The 20,600-nt window shown below is 38.1% G+C and overlaps 3 protein-coding genes and 2 non-coding genes across 5 annotated transcripts; 2 read left to right on the forward strand and 3 right to left on the reverse strand.

The window, feature by feature from the left end:
- Positions 1-1,424: 1,424 nt before the first annotated feature.
- Positions 1,425-3,035, reverse strand: LOC134749393 (NADH dehydrogenase [ubiquinone] iron-sulfur protein 5-like). The gene is made up of 2 exons (XM_063684313.1): positions 2,768-3,035; positions 1,425-1,599 (listed from the first exon to the last, which is right to left on the reverse strand). Exons 1-2 carry the CDS (start codon positions 2,984-2,986, stop codon positions 1,510-1,512), a joined length of 309 nt encoding a protein of 102 aa, XP_063540383.1. The 5' UTR covers positions 2,987-3,035; the 3' UTR covers positions 1,425-1,509.
- Positions 3,036-3,806: 771 nt separating this feature from the next.
- LOC134749442 (NADH dehydrogenase [ubiquinone] iron-sulfur protein 5-like) lies at positions 3,807-5,989 on the reverse strand. Its single transcript, XM_063684377.1, has 3 exons — positions 5,928-5,989; positions 5,548-5,767; positions 3,807-3,981 (listed from the first exon to the last, which is right to left on the reverse strand). The coding sequence occupies exons 2-3, from the start codon at positions 5,758-5,760 to the stop codon at positions 3,892-3,894; spliced, it is 303 nt and encodes a 100-aa protein (XP_063540447.1). The 5' UTR covers positions 5,761-5,767; positions 5,928-5,989; the 3' UTR covers positions 3,807-3,891.
- Positions 5,990-6,145: 156 nt separating this feature from the next.
- On the forward strand, positions 6,146-20,277 carry LOC134749418 (activating signal cointegrator 1). The gene is made up of 12 exons (XM_063684341.1): positions 6,146-6,319; positions 6,498-6,622; positions 7,104-7,295; positions 8,169-8,287; positions 8,912-9,060; positions 10,286-10,449; positions 11,056-11,255; positions 12,695-12,864; positions 14,293-14,414; positions 15,540-15,636; positions 16,192-16,289; positions 20,089-20,277. The coding sequence occupies exons 1-12, from the start codon at positions 6,252-6,254 to the stop codon at positions 20,175-20,177; spliced, it is 1,593 nt and encodes a 530-aa protein (XP_063540411.1). The 5' UTR covers positions 6,146-6,251; the 3' UTR covers positions 20,178-20,277.
- Positions 13,445-13,646, forward strand: LOC134749792 (small nucleolar RNA U3). Its single transcript, XR_010128516.1, has one exon. It is a non-coding gene; the product is annotated as a small nucleolar RNA U3 (small nucleolar RNA).
- Positions 17,469-17,670, reverse strand: LOC134749793 (small nucleolar RNA U3). The gene has a single exon (XR_010128517.1). It is a non-coding gene; the product is annotated as a small nucleolar RNA U3 (small nucleolar RNA).
- Positions 20,278-20,600: the final 323 nt, after the last annotated feature.

Genomic DNA, 20,600 nt, shown 5'->3' on the forward strand with positions numbered 1-20,600 from the left:
AAATAAATATGAAATATGAACCCGAAGAGGACATTTAAGTTTTTTGTTTACAAATGTAGTCACTTTAAATAAAAATAATTCCTAATTTTAGATTTGTTATATTTTTTTGTAATTCACCACCAGGAAAAAACTTTATTCAGTTTTTATTTATAATTTTTTTATTTATTAAAATAAATTGGGTGATTTCTTTTCATATGACACATTTCATATTAAAATCAGTGCACTTACTGCGGTAGAAGATTTCTTTTAAAGGATTTATTTGTAAGAACGTGCATAATTGAACTTAAATATTTCGTGAAGAATGAAAGGTATGGGTGTCAGGTTTTTTTGTAATACTTTTATATACTCAGTACTATATATATATTTATTAAACTATTCATGTTCCATAATATTTTTTTTAAGAAATCAAGTAAAAACTATCAATCGAGTAAGAAAAAAAACTTAAGATGCCGTTTTTTGCCAAAAGGGTTCAGTATATGTTTTATGAGTATTTTTTTATAAGTAATGTATATAAAGAGCTTTTATTTGAGATATTAAACATTGAAATCGGTCAAATAGTTAAGCTTGTAGAATTTTTTTAAATATATTTTGAAGAAATTTACACTCACATTCAAACTTTTATATTTCGTGAAGTATGAGAGGTATCGGTGTCAGTTTTTTTTTATAATACTTGTTATTTATTCAGTAATATATACATGTATTAAGCTATTCATGTTCCGTACATTTTTTTTGAGAAACCAAGTAAAAACTATCAATCGAGTAAAAAAAAAAAACTTAAGATGCCGTTTTTTGTCGAAAGTAATCAGTATATATTTTTTTAGTCTTTTTTTAAAAGTAATGTATATAATGAGCTTTCATTTGAGATATTAAATATTTAAATCGGTTCATTGGTTTAGCTTGTAGAATTTTTTGAAATATTTTTTAAAGAAGTGGCGCCATCTCTGTTCCTAAGGGGTGAAACTTGCGCTGCTGCGGGTCAAATCACTCAGTTTGGTCCCTACTAGCACTGTGCAAAGCGGCTTGCTTTTATCATGAAGTGCAGCATCCGGGCAAAAAATGGCCATAACAAGTATGACTATAACCGGGGTATGTACCTCTGCCTATACCTATATCACCCATATGTATAATAAGGGTCTGTATTGTTTCCTATAAAGTTTTAAGTCATAATGTATTGTTTGTCCGCATTTTCGTTAGTGATAATTTGGTTTTTCTCAGAAACGCGTAACTTTTCAGGATTGCCATAAAACAAACCTAAGTTAGGTTAGGTTTGTTCTATAATAGGATAACCTTACGAAAATCCTGGAAAATTAACGGTTCCAAAATTATCAGTAATGATAATCTGACAATTGTTACATTATGACTTTCATTAATTATGTCAATTTCAAACAAAGAGATCCGGTATAATAATTGTACCTAGAAATAAGTTTACTATTAAACATACCCGTATATTTCGGAAGAACTTTGAGCAAAATACCTAAATACAAGATTGAGCTTCGTATTTTCCGTAAATCAGAAACTATCTATTTTAGGGGTGACATATCGGCACTCTCCTTTCAATTTTCCCTCTGCTATTTGCCTTTCGCGTTCGGCTCGCATCGCCTGAAATAAATTAAGCTTTATGTTATTTTGAACTTAGAGCAGAGCAGACCTACTTTTGAAAGAGTGAGGTACAGTCGCCATCAGATATATCGGAGCGGCCAAGGCGCTCACAAATATCTGAACACGCCTCTATTGTCAGGGCGTTAGAGTGCGTGTTCAGATATTGTGAACACCTCGGCCGCTCCGATATATCTGATGGCGACTGTACTAACGTAGTTCAGCAAGAAGGAATTAGGGTAGGTTGGATTCGGTGAATTGGTCGTCATTTAAACTTTTGTACTATTCATAATTCCTGTGAAGTGGTTTGACTATAATTTCGAACTATTAAAATAGTTATTTACGATACAAGTGCGGAAAAGAGGAAATTCGAAACGAGTGGCGATAAATTAAAACACGACCGCAGGGAGTGTTTTAAATCGACACGAGTTGCAAATTACCCATTCGCACGTGTATCGTACAACGTTTTACAGTACATATGGCCCTTTAAACTTTCGACATATGCACGAAAAGTACTCTTTTACGCACTAGTGCGAGAAAGTAGCACCATATGTACTGTAAATATGGTTTGTAGTGTTTGTACTAGTAGGTCCTATTCTTGTATTAGCTGCCTAACATTCCATTGCGTTAGTTTCGCTTAGCTGATTAGCCTTAGGTGGTCTTGCTATTCTGATAATATTAGGCGCTAAGATATAACAATATAATTTTGTTACATTTTTTAAACGACTTATTTATAATAATAATAATAAAATCTTTATTTCGAACCATTAATGTTCATAGAATATTGTTAGTAATTAGTAAATAGTGGTCCCATATTAATCTAGTTCTGATCTGATGATAGGATCCATATTACACTGCGCATAGCGCCTGGCTCTGCCCCCAGCCCGTCGTCGGCGAAGTGGATACACGTCAGTCACGTCAGCATCGTTCTCACGCGCACGTTCCGCTGCCTCCTTCTGCGACACAATTTCGTCACTGAAGGAGGCAAAATAAGCAGAGGCCCCATCGTGAACGTGAAAATCGAAATTGCGCTATCTGCCTCACTCTTGTACCTATATCACGAACGATATAGAGGCAGATATTAGAATTTTCTATGACCGATGACCCTTACGCCGCACAGTGACGTCGTACTTATGGTGGATTTGTACCCATAAAATTCAAATAAACTTACAAAGAACCTCTTAAACTGTAGAGTCATCGTATGACACTCCTTGAACTCATCCATCAGATCCTTGCACTTCCTCAAGCCGCGGTCCAGTCCATACGCCTCCAGACAGTCCATCATGTCCATTTCCATGGTGGCGCATCGTCCGAAGAGCTGGTGGGAGATCATTCCGCCCGTCAAGTCTGTCCAGGGCGAGCGCAAAAACGGCGAGATTGTGTAAGCCATTGTTTTTTAGAAAACCGTGAACTTTGGTAAGAAAAATAACAGTTTTTGATAGGAATGTATGTGACATAGACAGTCGTAGTTTTTTTAATGACATGAATATAACTGGCCTAAATTAAGTATTTCTGTGTAAAAAGGTTTATTGCTTGTTTGTTTTAGGGGGCGTGCGTCAAAGGCGTGCGTGAACCAAGATTGAGTACTTAAGCCATTGTTTTTTAGAAAACCGTGAACTTTGGTAAGAGAAATAACAGTTTTTGATTGGAATGTATGTGACATAGACAGTCGTAGTTTTTTTAACGACATGAATATAACTGGCCTAAATTAAGTATTTCTGTGTAAAAAGGTTAATGTTTGTTTGTTTTAGGGGGCGTGTGAACTATTATAGGCTATAGGGCACAGGAGGGTCATTGCCAAAGATATGTTTGCGGTCTACTTGCGACCCATACAAAATGTATGAAAAGAGTCGTGGCAATTAGACGCAACCACAGACAAAATCAGATAAGAAAAAAATATAAGAATCTTAAAAATATAAGATTAGAGTTAAGAATATTGTAATTCTTGTTCTTTATGAAAAATAAACAGCAATTTTTTTTTACATATTCTCAGATAATGACCCAGGAGCAAAGAGTAGTATAATATATCCAGGAGCCCCTGTTTTTCGGCTCGAATTGATAATGTCAAGATTTAAATAAGCCACACAATGATGACAGACACTTCAAAGCACAAATTTTGTACAGTATTTCACATTTTCCTTACGTAACTTAAAATCTAACCTGATTAATAATAAAAAAAAACAAATGAGATGGTGTAGAAGCAAAAATACACTGTTTTGTTTGCATTTTATTACACTTACTTACATAACCATTACATTGATTTTCGATTATTTTTACAAATTTACTACAGGTTGTTTAGTAGCTGTCTACTTTAGGGGTGACATACTTGTTGTCACCAGTGAGTTTTCCTTCAGATATCTGCTTTTCTCTCTCTGTTCTCATTACCTGGAAACCAACAATAAACCATTTAAAAAACTAGTAAAAAAGAGTAACAAAATAGAAGATTGTAATGGTTTCTAAAATTAAAACCTGAGGTTTTATTTATTTATTTTATTTAAAACTTTACTGCACATAAAAAAAGTACAAATGGCGCACTTAATGCCTCGTGGCATTCTCTAACAGTCAACCATAGGGCCAAACAGAAAAATGTCAAGGTGCAGTGAGAAACCGTTTAGAAGCAAATAAGTGAAACCATAACTATACCTTAACTATATCATAATGTATAAACATAATAAATAATATATATATACATATATACAAATATATATACAGGGTGGAAAAAATAAAGGGCCCTGGAGAGAAAGTGTCTTAAAACCTTAAGTTAGCTCATTTTATTTAAATGTCACATTATTTTATTTTTAAAAAGAAACAAAACTGCAATTTCGCAGCTCACTGTACATGAAAGCATCAGCAAATAATATAACTATTATGTTCACGATCTATTGCATAACAAATGTGATCAATCAGTGTAGTGGGTAGAAATCGACTAGTTTTCTAATATTATAAAGAGAAAAGGTGTATGTACAATTATTATGCTTTCACACAACAAGAGAATCGGTGTGTTTTCGTAGCGACTGTTTTATGGGTAAGGGAGTTGTACTTTCCAAGTTATCACATTTATAGACAATAGACATCGTCACGTCATAGTCGCGTCTATAAATATTTTAACATAAATTAAGTATTTTGATCAGTTATTGTACACGTACAAAAAAAAGCGCTGGTGGCCTAGCGGTAAGAGCGTGCGACTTGCAATCCGAAGGTCGCAGGTTTAAACCTGGCTCGTACCAATGAGTTTTTCAGAACTTATGTACGAAATATATTTGATATTTTACCAGTCGCTTTTCGGTGAAGGAAAACATCGTGAGGAAACCGGACTAATCCCAACAAGGCCTAGTTTCCCCTCTGGGTTGGAAGGTCAGATGGCAGTCGCTTTCGTAAAAACTAGTGCCTACGCCAATTCTTGGGATTAGTTGCCAAGCGGACCCCAGGCTCCCATGAGCCGTGGCTAAATGCCGGGACAACGCGAGGAAGATGATGATGATTGTACACGTACAAATGTTTTAGAGAGTGTTCAATTGTGTATACTGTTTTGTGAACTGATTTGTTTTTGAGACAATTAATTAATTAATTGCATTCAAGGATTATTTCATTTATTTTTCTCAATTTTGCTTGTCTAAAAATATTCTTGAGTACTAAATATACGATTTTATGGATATTTTGTACGACAGACAAGTATAAGACCTAATGTTCCTTGGAGATATGTTGTCATTAACATTAACTGTATCGACTAGTAGAATAAAATAGCGAGTTTTTTTTAGGTCTAGATAGATTTACTCAAATTAGATAATCAATAAAACATTGTTGCACTTGTAAATCTGGTTATTGTTGCTGTGCTTGACAACAATTATTAATCATTTTATTTTCATACCATTCCAAGTGCTTAACCCATAATTTTACACTTGCTCATAATGTTTATCATAACAATTAATGTATTGTGAAAATATTACTTACTAAGAACCTTTTGAACTGTTTGGTCAAAGTGTGGCATTCACGATAGTCCTCGAACAGAGCTTTGCACTTGATCTCCCCGCGATCCAGGCCATAGGCCTCCAAACAGTCCATGTACCTCATCTCCTCCTTCTGGCAGCGGCCTTGTAACTGGTGGCTAATCATGCCACCAGTCAAGTCCGTCATTGGAGTGCGAAGGAATGGAGAAAGAGACATTTTGCTCCTGAAAGACCCAAAATGTTGTAAGATGAAAGGTTTAGAGGAGGTTATAAAATTACGTAAACAAAATATTATTTTCCTTTAATGTAGTGAAGCCATTTTAATGATTTGTTTAACGTCTAGTTTAGTAACTTAAGAACTTCGATGCAAAGTAGTTCACGTACCTTTAAATATTTAAATTCGGAATAGAAATCGAATCAAAGGAAAACAATTTTGACACTTGACACTGGCTGATTTGACAGCTTTTTTATGTAACGCCGTTTGAGTATATGTTTATCACGATTTTAAAAAGCTTCATAAAAAATAAAAATAAGCATTGTCTTGAATAGTTCACTGTCAGAATCAGCTGTTGATTTGATTTTGACATTTTGACATTGTATGCTATTGTGGCATGGTGGTGGCATGCATTTTCATTTTCTTTCTAATTTAAGTTAAAATAATTGAATAAAACTTAGAACACCCCGTAAAAGCGCAACTAAGTTCCTAAAATGGATCAATGGATTGGTGAAGGCTTGTCCAAAATATTGGACTTCGAAATACCTGGAGAAATGATACAGTAAGCGCTTACCTTCTTTAACTCGTTTAACTGCTTATTATTATTTTTTCTAAAGATTTCATACAAAACTAAGTATCATAATAGATTTAACAATGGATTTGCCTTCGAAGTGTGTGATATGGTTGAAAAATCTAATTTATCTTTTTTTAAATCCTATTTACCCAAATTTTTTTTTCAGGTTTATTTTGTCAATCCAGAATGAAAAGGACTTGAAGGAGCACATGAGTACTCTGCTAGATTTCGACAATCCGCAGCATAAAAACTTCTTTCTTGAATTGTCTAAAAGGAAATTTCCAAGTAGGGGTAAGTTTTTAGAAACTGATTGTTGTTAATTGTGCAACAATATTTAATTAACATAGAAGTGTAGGAGTAGTGTAAGTTTCAATGAATGTGTCTATGTGCGCATCAATATTTCTATTCACAGTAAAAGCATACAAACTTACATTAGTTATCATACCCTGGATTTTGGGTGCGGGAATGTTTTATACTAGCCAAAAATAGGTAAAAACTGTAAAAAAATAAACTATTTGAACATTTCTAAGCCCGTTTGGGCCATTCATAGTTTGATAACTATTTCACAATAAACAAAATAACTTATTCATTCCCGCACCCAAAAATCCGGGTTATGCAAATCAAATATAAATATTTTAATTGATACTACTTAGAGAAAAACATTGGTATAAAAAAACAATAAAAATATTCTTTATTGTACTTTATTTACAAGTAACTAATACAGAATATACAGCAAATCTAGTAAACTCTTTTATCATTTTTATTTCTTCAGGAGGCAATGCGGCACCTAAACAGCAAAAGAAGAAGATATCTAAAAACAAGCAGCAACAGGATTTTATTAGCGCAGAGGTTCCAAAACAGCCTGAACCCGCCCCCATAGAGGATGCCAAGTCTAAGAAAAAGACTAAGTTTGTCAACCTTTACTCGCAGGAGGGCAAGAATGCTCAAGTTGTGTTGTTGAAAGGTGGTTTTTTGAATCTTAATATTTTCTTATTGCATTAGTTATTACACTAGCAACTGAAAGTTAATGGCACTTATACTATAGTGAGACATATTTCAAAATATTTATCAGTACGGCACAACGACTGCCGCGGACACTCGTGCCTGAGGATGGATTCCCAAAGAATCCAAAACATGTCGCCAAAAGCGACTAAAAATAATAGTGAGTAAAAACCGTACTGATAAATATTTTGAAAGTTAATGCATAAATTGCTGCACTATTTTACAGGAATAAGTTTATTTTTTATTTTTGTCTAGGCTCTTTCATTTCTTACAATAGGGGGTATTACTGTAATGTTCTGCCACCAGAGTGCAGCACTAGCCTGTTTAGTGAACCATAGAGTAACTTATAAATACTATGCCTTTAACAGTTTTTTGACAAGTTTTCAGAGATAATAAAATATGACATTGATGCACGAAGGCAGTTTGTTTACAGAGAACCTACCGGGAAACGCGAATCCGTAATTTCGCTATCTGCCTCTTTATCGCTCGAATATGCAAGAGTGACAGAGATGTTAGATAACGAAATTTCGATTTTCTTGTTTTGCGATAGACCCTCAGATTGTGGTAGTGGCGCCCCCTACGCAGAGTTTCGCGTAATATTCCCTATTCAAATTGAGTTATTACAGATGTAGTGTATAATTATTTTTCATCATGCTTTCTCGGATACATTCGTATTTGTCATGCTACTTCAGTCAACTTCAGTACTTATTGTACTCAGATGTGAGCACCTCGGCCGCTCCGATATATCTGATGCGACTGTACATAGTTTGTAGAGTACATAGACCTTTTTCGTAGTAAACAGAATTTTAAACCAGGAATTGTATTTGACTTTCAGGCCGTCACCACTGTGACTGTCAAGCATCTAAGCACGAGTTGATCAACAACTGTCTGCAGTGTGGCAGAGTTGTTTGCAAGCAGGAGGGCTCCGGTCCGTGCTTGTTCTGCGGAAATTTGGTAAATTTTCTACTACCTGAGAATAACTTTTTCAGAATTTCCTGTAAAACTACACAGGGCGGCAAAAAAATAAGTACTTTCCCGTTGCCAGGGAGGTTTTGGGATTATACTGAGCAACTTTTACTATGGGGCCAACCGCGAAATCGCGAAAAAGAAATTTACCCTCCCATAGAAAATGGACCAGCCAAAATTAATGAAACAGCCAAATTTATTTTCGCGATTTCGGGGTTGGTCCCATAGAAAAAGGTGCTCAGTATAATCCCAAAACCTCCCTGGCAATGGGAATGCACTTATTTTTTAGCCACCGTGTATAACAGCTATTGTTACTAAATATGTTAGACTTAACACTAGCGACTGATTATTTAGATTAGATTAGATTTATTAAAGTTTTTGGCTGGCATAAAATAAGACTACTGTTTTGAATTTTGAGATATTTCTTGACCGTATAAATATAACACATTTCTGAATTACATTTGAAAAAAAAGTAAGTAGAATGCAGGGTTTAAAAACTGTTAGTCATCGTGTTTTTTTTTTTTTTTAAATCGTTACGAAATGATCGGAAACATAATAATTACTCCTTTGTTTTTGTAATATTGGGTCAAATGACACTTGTATTTTTACCAGGTGTGCACCCCAGGGGAACAGAGAGAAATAAACGCCAAGACAAAGGCGAGCGCCAAGCTAATGGAGACTCTCATGGAACGGAACCGGCCTAAAGGCTGGGAAGCAGCCGTATCGCATAGGAATAGACTTCTAGAGTTCGATCGCACCAGGTATGTTTCAGTCTCCCGTCTCGCTCAATCAGCTGTGTAGCCTGGGGAACAGAGAGAGATAAACGCCAAGACGAAGAGTGTCAAGCTAATAGAGACTCGGGGAATGGAACCGGTCTAAAGGCTGGGAAGCAGCCGTATCGCATAGGAATAGACTTCTAGAGTTCGATGGCACCAGGTATGTTTCACAATCTTCCGTGTCGCTCCCTCAGCTGTGCACTCCCACGGGACAGAGAGAGATAAACGCCAAGACGAAAGCGAGTGCCAAGCTAATGGAGACTCATGGAACGGAACCGGCCTAAAGGCTGGGAAGCAGCCGTATCGCATAGGAATAGACTTCTAGAGTTCGATCGCACCAGGTATGTTTCAGTCTCCCGTCTCGCTCACTCAGCTGTGTAGCCTGGGGAACAGAGAGAGATAAACGCCAAGACGAAGAGTGTCAAGCTAATAGAGACTCGGGGAATGGAACCGGTCTAAAGGCTGGGAAGCAGCCGTATCGCATAGGAATAGACTTCTAGAGTTCGATGGCACCAGGTATGTTTCACAATCTTCCGTGTCGCTCCCTCAGCTGTGCACTCCCACGGGACAGAGAGAGATAAACGCCAAGACGAAAGCGAGTGCCAAGCTAATGGAGACTCATGGAACGGAACCGGCCTAAAGGCTGGGAAGCAGCCGTATCGCATAGGAATAGACTTCTAGAGTTCGATCGCACCAGGTATGTTTCAGTCTCCCGTCTCGCTCACTCAGCTGTGTAGCCTGGGGAACAGAGAGAGATAAACGCCAAGACGAAGAGTGTCAAGCTAATAGAGACTCGGGGAATGGAACCGGTCTAAAGGCTGGGAAGCAGCCGTATCGCATAGGAATAGACTTCTAGAGTTCGATCGCACCAGGTATGTTTCACAATCTTCCGTGTCGCTCCCTCAGCTGTGCACTCCCACGGGACAGAGAGAGATAAACGCCAAGACGAAAGCGAGTGCCAAGCTAATGGAGACTCATGGAACGGAACCGGCCTAAAGGCTGGGAAGCCGCCATTTCGCATTCTGTTGCCGCTAGAACAACAAATACTAAAAAGTACAGAACCCTCGGTGGGCAAGTCCGACTCGCACTTGGCCGGTTTTAATTTTTAACGTTGTGAAATTGTTAGTTTGGACAATTTTAGTTATAACGTGGAGCGGTCACTATTCGGACTCAAAACTAACAAAAATTCATATTTTTATTCGTATTTCAGTGAGCGACGTACGCGCGTGACTGACGATGACAGCGACTATTTCAACGCGGGTAGCGTGTGGCTGAGTGCGAGTGAGAAGGAGAAACTGAACCGTTACCAACAATCCTTACACGACAAGAAACATGCCAGCAGGCTGGCCAAGAAGATGACCTTCGACTTCGCAGGTCGGTAAAAAAAGTTAACTTTTCGGTTCAGACGTTCGTGACGGCTCGCGATGGACGGTGAAATTTAATTGTATATATAGATGGCGCTCTCCTATATTTCATAAGATATATGTATGTGAGTCTGTGAGAGAGGGGGTAAAGGGTACGGTGTACGGTTCCTAAATATACTTTTTAATTTTTCCTACTGATGGGAATCGAATTAGTTTAGATCATTTTGTAATTAAATAATTTTACGCTTTAGACTCATTTATTTTAGTCACTCGCGCGACATGTTTCGGAGAGCCTAGGTCTCCTTTCTCAAGCACTATTAATAGTGCGAGCAGCATTCACGACGGCCGTGTATCGCGTACTGCCGCGCGCCACGTCGCCCGCTGCGCGCGCGCCGAGAAAGCCGGTAGGGGGAGGTCTTGCGCTATCGTTGTAGGCGTGCTTGGGTAATAAATGAGTCTAAACCGTAAAACTATTTAATGTTAATATGTCTCACAACAGTTTAAACTCGATCATTTTGTAATCTTGCCAGTTGCTGCTGAAGCCTAACAGGCCCCATCCGACCCATTTTCCATACTTTATTTACTTATATTTTATTTTCTACTACTGTTATTCCAGGTCGTCAAATAGTGGAAGACAACACGATAGAGCACGATGTGGACGAAGATCGGATCCGTGAGATGACAGGCGGCGGCGGGGGCGGGAGCGCCATGCTGCACGCGCACGCGCACGCGCACGCGCACGGGCACGCGCACGGGCACGTCGGGGTGCCGACCGACAGGGACGTCGCGCCGGGGGTCAACGCGCCGCTGCTGCAGGTTCTTATTTATAGTCGGGCAAGCAAATCTTGTCAGTAAAAAAGAACAAAAAATACTATACTCATCCTTTTCTTTTGGGTGCTAGTACTAGTGTAAGACAAAGATAATATGATGCTCTCTGCCTATGTTTGAAATGAGACAGTCCTTTGACATACTATATATGTATTTTGATGGTGGTAAACAGGGGTACGGTATTAATGATAATAAGCAGCCATCGCATTTTACTATAGAGCAAAGAGGATATAATAGGATAGAGCGGTACTGTCATAGTAAATTTTGTAGCCACAGTAAATTCACTGCCATCTATAGCTTAGATACACGATTAAAGCTAAAAATAAAAATATCAAAAAAATATTTTTATATGGTTAAATCTTTTTTTTATTTGCATTCATTATTTTTATATAATTTTGACCCATGTTATTTCACTGATATGCGTTAAAATTGTTAAATAACAAACGAAACCGTCAACGCCATCTATTCGAAAGTAGGCCAAAGGTAGTGGCGCCATCTAATCGAGAATCAAATTTTCTTGATTTTCGAGGCACGTTTTTTCCGTAGACTGTATCCATCTATTACGGAGTTATATCTATCTTTGCTATAGAGTTATAGACAAACAAATACTAATAGACCAATTCGAGTTTTAGTTTTTAGATGTGTTTCCAATATGATACTGATCTAATAACCAAAACTCGAATTGGCCTGTGAGACGCTCAAAATATTGTAGCCGCATTGATAGCTGAATGAGGGCTATCGTTTTTTTGCTCACCAGTTGGCGCCTCTGTTGATGGTGGTCCAAAAGACTAAAGAACAGCTGTCAGTTATTGAAGTGACAAGTGACATTTGACATTTCAAACTAGGGAAAAGAACACCATCTACACTAGCGCCCCTAGCGGCGAATTCATACGCGTTAGCCCTAATTGGATGGCGGTACCTACATAACGTCTGTGACGATGTAATGTCTTTTTAAATGTTGCTTTAGGTAAAACTGATGCCTGGGCCAATTAAATAAGTTTCAAATTGAGTAATTTCATAATTTTTACAGCATATAGATATATGTATACCTACATTTCAAACATAAGGTACAAACAGCATGAAACAGATAATGAAGGCCAAAGTGGCCAAATATATTGTAACACACCTTTGGTACCATAGAAATAAGGATGTGTACCGTTATATTTGGCTATCGTCACTATCTATTTCATGCTGAGTACATTTATTTTGATGCCTAGTACATTTTTTTTATTTTGATGCCTAGTAAATTTATTTTATTTTGATGCCTAGTAAGTTTATTTTATTTTGATGCCTAGTAAATTTATTTTATTTTGATGCCTAATAAATTTATTTTATTTTGATGCCTACTAAATTTATTTTATTTTGATGCCTAGTAAATTTATTTTATTTTGATGCCTAGTACATTTATTTCATAATTCCAATTTCAGTTCGACGAGTCCGTACAAAGCCAGGCGTACGCCGTGGCGGTCAAAACCCCAGGTTTCGACTCCAGCCAGAGCCGCATCCAAGACCCCGAGATCCAGGAGATGAGCGACACCGGCCGCTGCCTGTCCCTGCACCAGCCCTGGGCTTCGCTGCTTGTTGAGGGGATCAAGATGTCAGTATTCTGTCTATCTATACTCACCCCACCCCACCCGCCCACAACACTCAAAAGTTTAGCTAGTAGTTTAATTTTATGCAACAAGTAGAAGAAATAGAAGTACACGTAAGTAGGGAAGGAGAAGTAAGTAGACTTGAAGGAACTGTCAAAGGGAACATCATTCGACAAGAAAGGTATAGTCATATAATCTACTTAATCATCAATCAATTGCGATTTAATAATTCTTCGTTAAAGAATAAGCGTATTTATCTTTCGTTTATGCTTTATTTATTGGTAATATTTACGATTTACTGAGTTTCAAGGTAGTTTAATTTGTACTGAATGCGAGTCCAATCGATTGGTATGGCCTTGTGAGTGTCAAAACCAGAAGGTCGTATCTTACTATAAGTTTTATGGTAACATACGACGTTTTGCCATACAAGATAACCTCATTCTCACGTGGAGCGCACATGTCGCAAGTCCCAATTTCCCGCTAGATGTCGCTGTACCGCCCGCCGAGCGCCCATACATTATTCTACATCGCGGTGTTAAGATTTTTCTCGGAATAATGACCCGGCTCGGAAGAGTAGTTTGCGGCAAGACCTTACTTCATAGGATCATTTCTATAGTAAGCTCTTCACCAGGCTATCACAATACGTGAGCTGACCCCATCCACGAAGATGAGTCGTGGCGCGGTGCCCTGAGCGTGAGAGAGGCGATGACTGTATGGTCATCAGCCATCGATGATCGTTCACCTCCCTCCAGGGGGAGGCGTGGGGTACTGTCGCTGTCTGAGTGGCTGGTTTTTTAACCCAATTTTAAATTATTTATGTCAAATCCCCCATACATTTTGTCAGGAATGTGACGCGCGGTTAGACGTTACTGAAACACGACTCGCTTTAAAGTAAAAGTTAAAATGAAAACGACCACATACTTAAAATTTTACATACTTTCGCTAATCTTGTAAATAGTTTGGCTTTTCTTACCTAACCTGTAAATAACAATTATTGTTAATCAAAAAGTTAGAAAAACCATTTTCGCGTAGCAGCACGGGATTAGATTAGGTACATATTTAGCGTGTGTGCCCTCAGTGTTCCATAAAAAAAATCCTATATATGACATATTTGACATCTATCTTTTTAGGGTTCCGTACCCAAAGGGTAAAAAACGGGACCCTATTACTAGGACTCCGCTGACTGTCCGTCTGTCACCACGTCACCAGGCTGTATCTCATGAACCGTGATAGCTAGACAGTTAACTTTTCACAGATGATGTATTTCTTTTGCCGCTATAACAACAAATACTAAAAACAGAATAAAATAAATATTTAAATGGACTCCCATACAACAAACGTGATTATTTTGCCTTTTTTTGCATAATGGTACGGGGACCCTTAGTGCGCGAGTCCGACTTGCACTTGTTTTATATATTGTGATTGTGTTACAGGCACGAGGGTCGAACCTGGTACACCAGCCACCGCGGCCGCCTCTGGATCGCGTCCACGGTGAAACCACCAGATCAGGACGTCATCCGAGCCCTAGAAAACCAGTACCGCGTACTTTATCCAGGTATCCGTCCGTCCGCTTTTTGTTTCATGTAATTCTATAAATTTCGTTTTTGAAATCGTTTATATTTAATAATGTGCAATACAATAACTAATTTATTTATGCTGGATTCTTTCATAGTGAAGAAAAAAAACATTTCTATATTTGTGTCCCTTAACTTCAAACTCGGGTAAATCTATTCTACTCTCTCAGCAAATATCTACCCAAAATCGCATATCTGACAGATGGACTTCAATTGGATGAACCTTCTATTTTTAGATTAGCGTTTACTAGCGCCATCTATCGGTGACCGTATTACATTGACGTAGTATCGGGTTTAGTTTAGAACAAATCGTAAATATCATAATAAAGTTTTGAACCAAATATACATACGATCTTATTTTAAGTTCTTATTTGAAAGTAAATTCAATATTTTGCTTTATGAAAAACGACATAATTTTCAAAATAGAATATGGACATATTAGGACTGCTAACGCCATCTATTAATCGCACGCAATATTGAATTTACTTTTATGAAATTATGACCTAAAATAAGAACCGTATTTGGCAATAAGAATTATGTATATTATATGTAACAAACTTATATTTTTATTTTAAATAGCAAGTTAATATTTAGACAAAAACACTATTTAAAAAATAATGTATGTGTCCGTCCAGTACATTATTTCAGCAACACAACTCACTAACTCTCCAATATGCAGGTTTTGTAATGCTAATGGTTGCTGTGACAAGGCGGACATGCACTATGACTCACTAAATCAATTTATAACATCTGTCAGAAAATATTTATTAAAAGATAAATTAGAAAATAAGGTTAAATTTAGGTATTTCTATAGTTGTTTACTTATATTTGTTTTGCATGTGGTGTTTACCTGTAAGTAATTGTGACACCACGCCGTAATGTTCTAATGTATCAGTCTCAACAATTGTTGGTGAAGCATGAATAACAAAAAAATAATCTTCATTTTCAAATGTATAATAAAGATTTAAAGACTTAATTTATTTATTTACGTTAACACTAAACTTAAATTACATTGAACAAAATATCCTAATTATTAGTATCGTCGAATACTCATAGATGGCGCTAGTCGTCTCTACATTACTAACGTTACTATTATTTTTCCTCAGAAAAGAACTTCAAGTTTCCGTCGTTCTATCCAACGGGGTGTCTGCTCGGCTGCGTTAACGTGGACGACTGTCTCAACCAGGAGGAGTACCAGAAAAAGTACGTTTAATACAAAAAAGAATACTCCGTCTGAATTTAATAATTTTTTCTGCCTTAATCTGCTAATAATCTATCCATCTGATGGTAATATGCTAAAACATAAAATGGATGGATGCAGTATCAAAAATAACACCACGGCTAGATTTTATATGGAAACTAACATTACTAGTTCCGTCTAAGTGAAATAGATGACGCTAGTAGTCCTAGTATATTAGGTTGGTAACTATTCCACCTTTCTTTGTCCAATGTCCTGTTTTTAGGGTTCCGGTAAAAACGGGACCCTATTACTAAGATTCCACTGTCCGTCTGTCTGTCACCAGTCTGTATCTCATGAACCTTGATAGCTAGACAGTTAAAATTTTCACTGATGATGTATTTATGTTGCCTCTATAACAACAAATACTACAAACAGCATACAATAATTTTTTAATGGGGCTCCCATACAACAGACGTGATTTTGCCGTTTTCTGCGTAATGTTACGGAACCCATAGTGCGCGAGGTCGACTCGCACTTGGCCGGTTTTGTCTGTATAATCACGAGTGGTTTGTTGTCAGGTACCCGGATGGGGAGAGCGACAGCCCGTACGTGTTCGTCTGCTCGAACCCCGTCAGCTTGAGGCTCCGTTTCCCCGTCAGGGGGCAGCACAAGATCTGTAAGTGTCATTTTCAACGTAAGACTAAAATAGATGTCATATATAAAAGAAAAATGACGAAGCCTTCCAGTGGTGAAGGCCGAATTCGAACCGGCGTATTTAGCTATCCGGGCTAACGGCTCAACGCCTCCCATGCAAACGGAGTTTCGTGCTCATTTTAAAACTACGTGTTGGATTGTAACGAAACTTTGCAGATACAATGACATGGCATGTTTATATAGCTCCAGTTTATAAAACCAAAGATAGATATAACTTCGTGATAGATGAATACAGTCTAAGGAAAAAACGTGCCTCGAAAATCAAGAAAATATGATTCTCGATCAGATGGCGCTACTACCTTTGGCCTACTTTCGGAGCGTTGACGGTTTCGTTTGTTATTTAACAATTTTAACGCATATCAGTGAAAGAACATGGGTCAAAATAATATAAAAATAATTAGTGCAAATAAAAAAAAAACATTTATAAATTTTTTGATATTTTTATTTTTAGTTTTAATCGTGTGTCGATAGATGGCAGTGAATTTACTATGACAGTACCGCTCTATCCTATTATATCCTCTCTGATAAAACAAACGAAATAGAGCAAAAACAAGTTTTGTATGAAAAACTTAAATTCGCTGTATTTTTTTACTATATCTGAAGCTACATAAAGATATACCTTATTGTAAGTACAAAGTTTCAGAGCAATCTAGCTAGTCGTTTTATGAGAGCGTAACTACGTTTGTTTGGAGAACCGAGCTTGCCGGGGACTATAAACCCCTAGGCCACCCCGTCACGGTGGAACCGGTCCCAATCAAAATATTACAGAGTTTTCTTACTGTTGGTTGACTCATGACGACCTTAACCCCTCTACTAGCACTATGTCAACAGTCTAAATTTAGGCGTTGTGGTTTTTCACATATTTTATTAAAAAAATATGAAATCGTGATCGCGAAGATGGGAGGAAGAGATATTCTCTGACTACACTATGATCGCCAGAATACAATATGAAGTGGCGCATGTGAAGTCGTCCAAAACTGTTAAGGGTAAACTGATTATCAGTCCTCCGGACGATATCGGCCTGTCAGTTAGGACTGAATTTAAAAATCTATTAGAAATTCTCTGCCTGCCAAACGCCCTTAACGAATATTATGTACAGCGATACTTGCGTAAAATTTCTTAAATTGGGTTAAAAATACCAGCCACTCAGACAGCGACAGTACCCCACGCCTCCCCCTGGAGGGAGGTGAACGATCATCGATGGCTGATGACCATACAGTCATCGCCTCTCTCACGCTCAGGGCACCGCGCCACGACTCATCTTCGTGGATGGGGTCAGCTCACGTATTGTGATAGCCTGGTGAAGAGCTTACTATAGAAATGATCCTATGAAGTAAGGTCTTGCCGCAAACTACTCGTCCGAGCCGGGTCATTATTCCGAGAAAAATCTTAACACCGCGATGTAGAATAATGTATGCGGACGTTACAGCGACATCTAGCGGGGAATTGGGACTTGCGACATGTGCGCACCACGTGGGCTCGCAGGTGGGTTATCAATGACATTATCACCGTAATGCCATAGTGCTAAAACGTCATATGTCACCGCAGCAGTTGTATAGAGATATGACTTTATGGTTTGGCATGGCACTAAAGTGACTCACAAGGCCGAACGGGCGATCGTTTAGTAGTTAATCGCATTTATCTAAGACCTATGGAACCGTTATGTTAGAGAGGAAACATCGTTTACGAACTTTGCAACATACAAAGAAAATGTTTTTTTAAACCCTCTACGTAAATAAGGGGTTTAAAACGTTGACATGTGTATGTCTGTTACTATTGTTTTCAATCTAGGATTTCTGAAAATTAACTAAAAGTATGTAGGGATTTCAATAATGTAGGGACTGGATAAACATAGCCCAAAATAGGAAAATGTGGAGTAAAATGGAGGAAGCCTTTACTCGTCAAGAGGTCCTTAATAATCAAAATAATTAAATTATTGTATAAAATTACTACCGACTTAAACATGCGTTAAATTTTTTTTTTTTTACTAGCCTATTATGGTGTCCCACTGCTGGGCAAAGGCCTCTCCCCTTGTCTTCCACGACTCCCGATATAGTGCCGCCTCCGGCCAGTTGTTGAGAAAGGTGTCTAGGTTGTCCCGCCATTTTTTGATAATATTTAATTTAATTTAATAATGTATTACTATTATTATGTTTTGAATTTAATAATGAAATATAAATGTTTATAATTCTCTTTATTTATTCTTTTTCTTATGTTAGGTTTTTTATAATCAGTCATGGCAGTAGCATCCGGCAGCCGCACGTCGGACACACGAGGGTCGGCTTCCTCCCACCTCCGGTATACCTTCCTTTGGTCACTTTGAAAAAGACGATTCTGCTGGAATCGATCCACACGCTTTCTGTAGCGACGAATACGGTTTACCCATGCATAGACTTTCTGCTTTAGAAAGTCGATGCGCTCTGTGACATTGGCCATGTAGTCGCGGGACTCGCGGGGCCTGACATCCGTCCCCGCGAACGCCTGGTTCATCATAAAGCGCATTACTCGGGGGCGGTTGGCCCCCTAAAACAGATCAGCTTTGCAATGAGAGTCCTAAACGAGCTGATACGTCGCTCGATCCGCGCTTGCCATGCAGGGACACCTCCGGCGGTCCTAGGTGCTGCACGTTCAGCGTCCGGGAACTTGAGCAACACGGCACGCCGCGAATAGCGATGGCTCCGCAGTACATGATCGAGTGCGTATCATCTATCTAAATTTTTACTAGTCCGTTAATGTAGCTCTAGTAAAGGTCTTGCCGCAAACTAATCGCTCAAGGCGGGTCATGGTTCCGAGAAAAATCTTAACACCGCGATGTAGAATAATGTATGGACGCGCGGCGGGCGTTACAGCGACATCTAGCGGGGAATTAGGACTTGCGACATGTGCGCACCACGTGGGCTCGCAAGGTTATCAATGACATTATCACCGTAATGCCATAATGCTAAAACGTCATATGATAGTCATATGTCACCGCAGTAGTAGGTTATCTGGGGGCACGGCCGTGCCCCCGCCAAGACGAGACAAAGGGCAAAAGGCAGTGCATATCTTTTCTCGGCACGTTTCGCCGTATTTTCGAACCCTCGTAGTTTCGGCTTGGACAACGAAACGGCCAAGCCGGACTGTACGTTTGACCAAGATGTTGGCTTTATACAGTTAGAGCTTATAAAGTTAGGACTTACATACTAAGTCTTGGTACCTACTACGGGATCTGATAGCTTTTTAGTGTAAAAGCTTTATGCGCCTAGTCTTGGCAACACTTTACATGAAATGTTTTTGGTGGGATCCCATTTATCCAAGACCCATGGAACCGTTATGTTAGAGAGGAAACATCGTTTACGAACTTTGCAAACATACAAAGAAAATGTTTTTTAAACCTTCTACGTAAATGGAGGTTTAAAACGTTGACATGTGTATACATAGGCTGGTACTATTGTTTTCAATCTAAGATTTCTGAAAATTGACTGAAAGTATGTAGTGATTTGGTCGAGAGTAGCAATCTGTGGCAATGGGCATAGTGTGACAGCAAAGGGGGCGCAGAATATTTTACCAATTATAATGTTTAAGGAATGTAAGATTCTTAGTTGTGGCAATAAACTTTTTTATCTTATCTTTTATCTTTAAAAATACTCATAGATTTTCTCTTTATTCTTCCAAAAACGTCCCTCTGCTATCTCCATAGAACAGCCGTTTTAACCCCGTTTGAACCGTTGAGTTTAAAATGCGTGTGTAATATTTTATTTTTATGGTTTCTTTGTTTACAGATGCCTTGGAGAAGACCATCCACTACGCCGCCGTCAAAAGCATCCAGAAAATGGCAAAACAGGCGGCAGAGGAAGCGAACGCCGGCTAACGTTAGTTTTCCAACACAATACAAATACATGTAGTTTTCTTATTTAAATAAACACCATTTGTTATTAGAATAATTTATTTACAACATAAACAACTAACAGTTCAATATAATAAGTCCTTCTACGCACATACAAATAGTTTTACAGTAACTCATCTTTAAAGAAACCCTGCGAAAAATTTAAGAGAATCTTGAAAGATGAACTGCTGTTTGTTCACTGGCTTAGCTCTCACACACAAATACGCTCACTTTATTACAGTCAGTTTATAAAGACACACTGGATTCATTCAGTTCCTCGAAATACTTAATTTTCTTACGTCTAACAAATTAAAAAAAAACTTTCAGAATTACTTCGTATACTATACGACATCCGATAAGGATGAAAACATCGATTAAAGGGAATTATGATATTTTTTGTATTATATT

This window comes from Cydia strobilella, chromosome 18 (assembly GCF_947568885.1).
Source record: "Cydia strobilella chromosome 18, ilCydStro3.1, whole genome shotgun sequence".
Classification (NCBI taxonomy): domain Eukaryota; kingdom Metazoa; phylum Arthropoda; class Insecta; order Lepidoptera; family Tortricidae; genus Cydia; species Cydia strobilella.

Excerpts from the sequence above, each read along its gene's own strand:
- LOC134749393 (XM_063684313.1), bottom strand. The coding sequence starts at position 2,986 with ATGGCTTACACAATCTCGCCGTTTTTGCGCTCGCCCTGGACAGACTTG. Across the intron at positions 1,600-2,767 it reads TACAGTTTAAGAGGTTCTTT|GCGATGCGAGCCGAACGCGA; the intron begins GTAAGTTTATTT and ends AATTTATTTCAG.
- LOC134749418 (XM_063684341.1), top strand. The coding sequence starts at position 6,252 with ATGGATCAATGGATTGGTGAAGGCTTGTCCAAAATATTGGACTTCGAA. Across the intron at positions 8,288-8,911 it reads GCTTGTTCTGCGGAAATTTG|GTGTGCACCCCAGGGGAACA; the intron begins GTAAATTTTCTA and ends TATTTTTACCAG. Across the intron at positions 10,450-11,055 it reads GATGACCTTCGACTTCGCAG|GTCGTCAAATAGTGGAAGAC; the intron begins GTCGGTAAAAAA and ends CTGTTATTCCAG.
- LOC134749442 (XM_063684377.1), bottom strand. The coding sequence starts at position 5,760 with ATGTCTCTTTCTCCATTCCTTCGCACTCCAATGACGGACTTGACTGGT. Across the intron at positions 3,982-5,547 it reads AACAGTTCAAAAGGTTCTTA|GTAATGAGAACAGAGAGAGA; the intron begins GTAAGTAATATT and ends GTTGGTTTCCAG.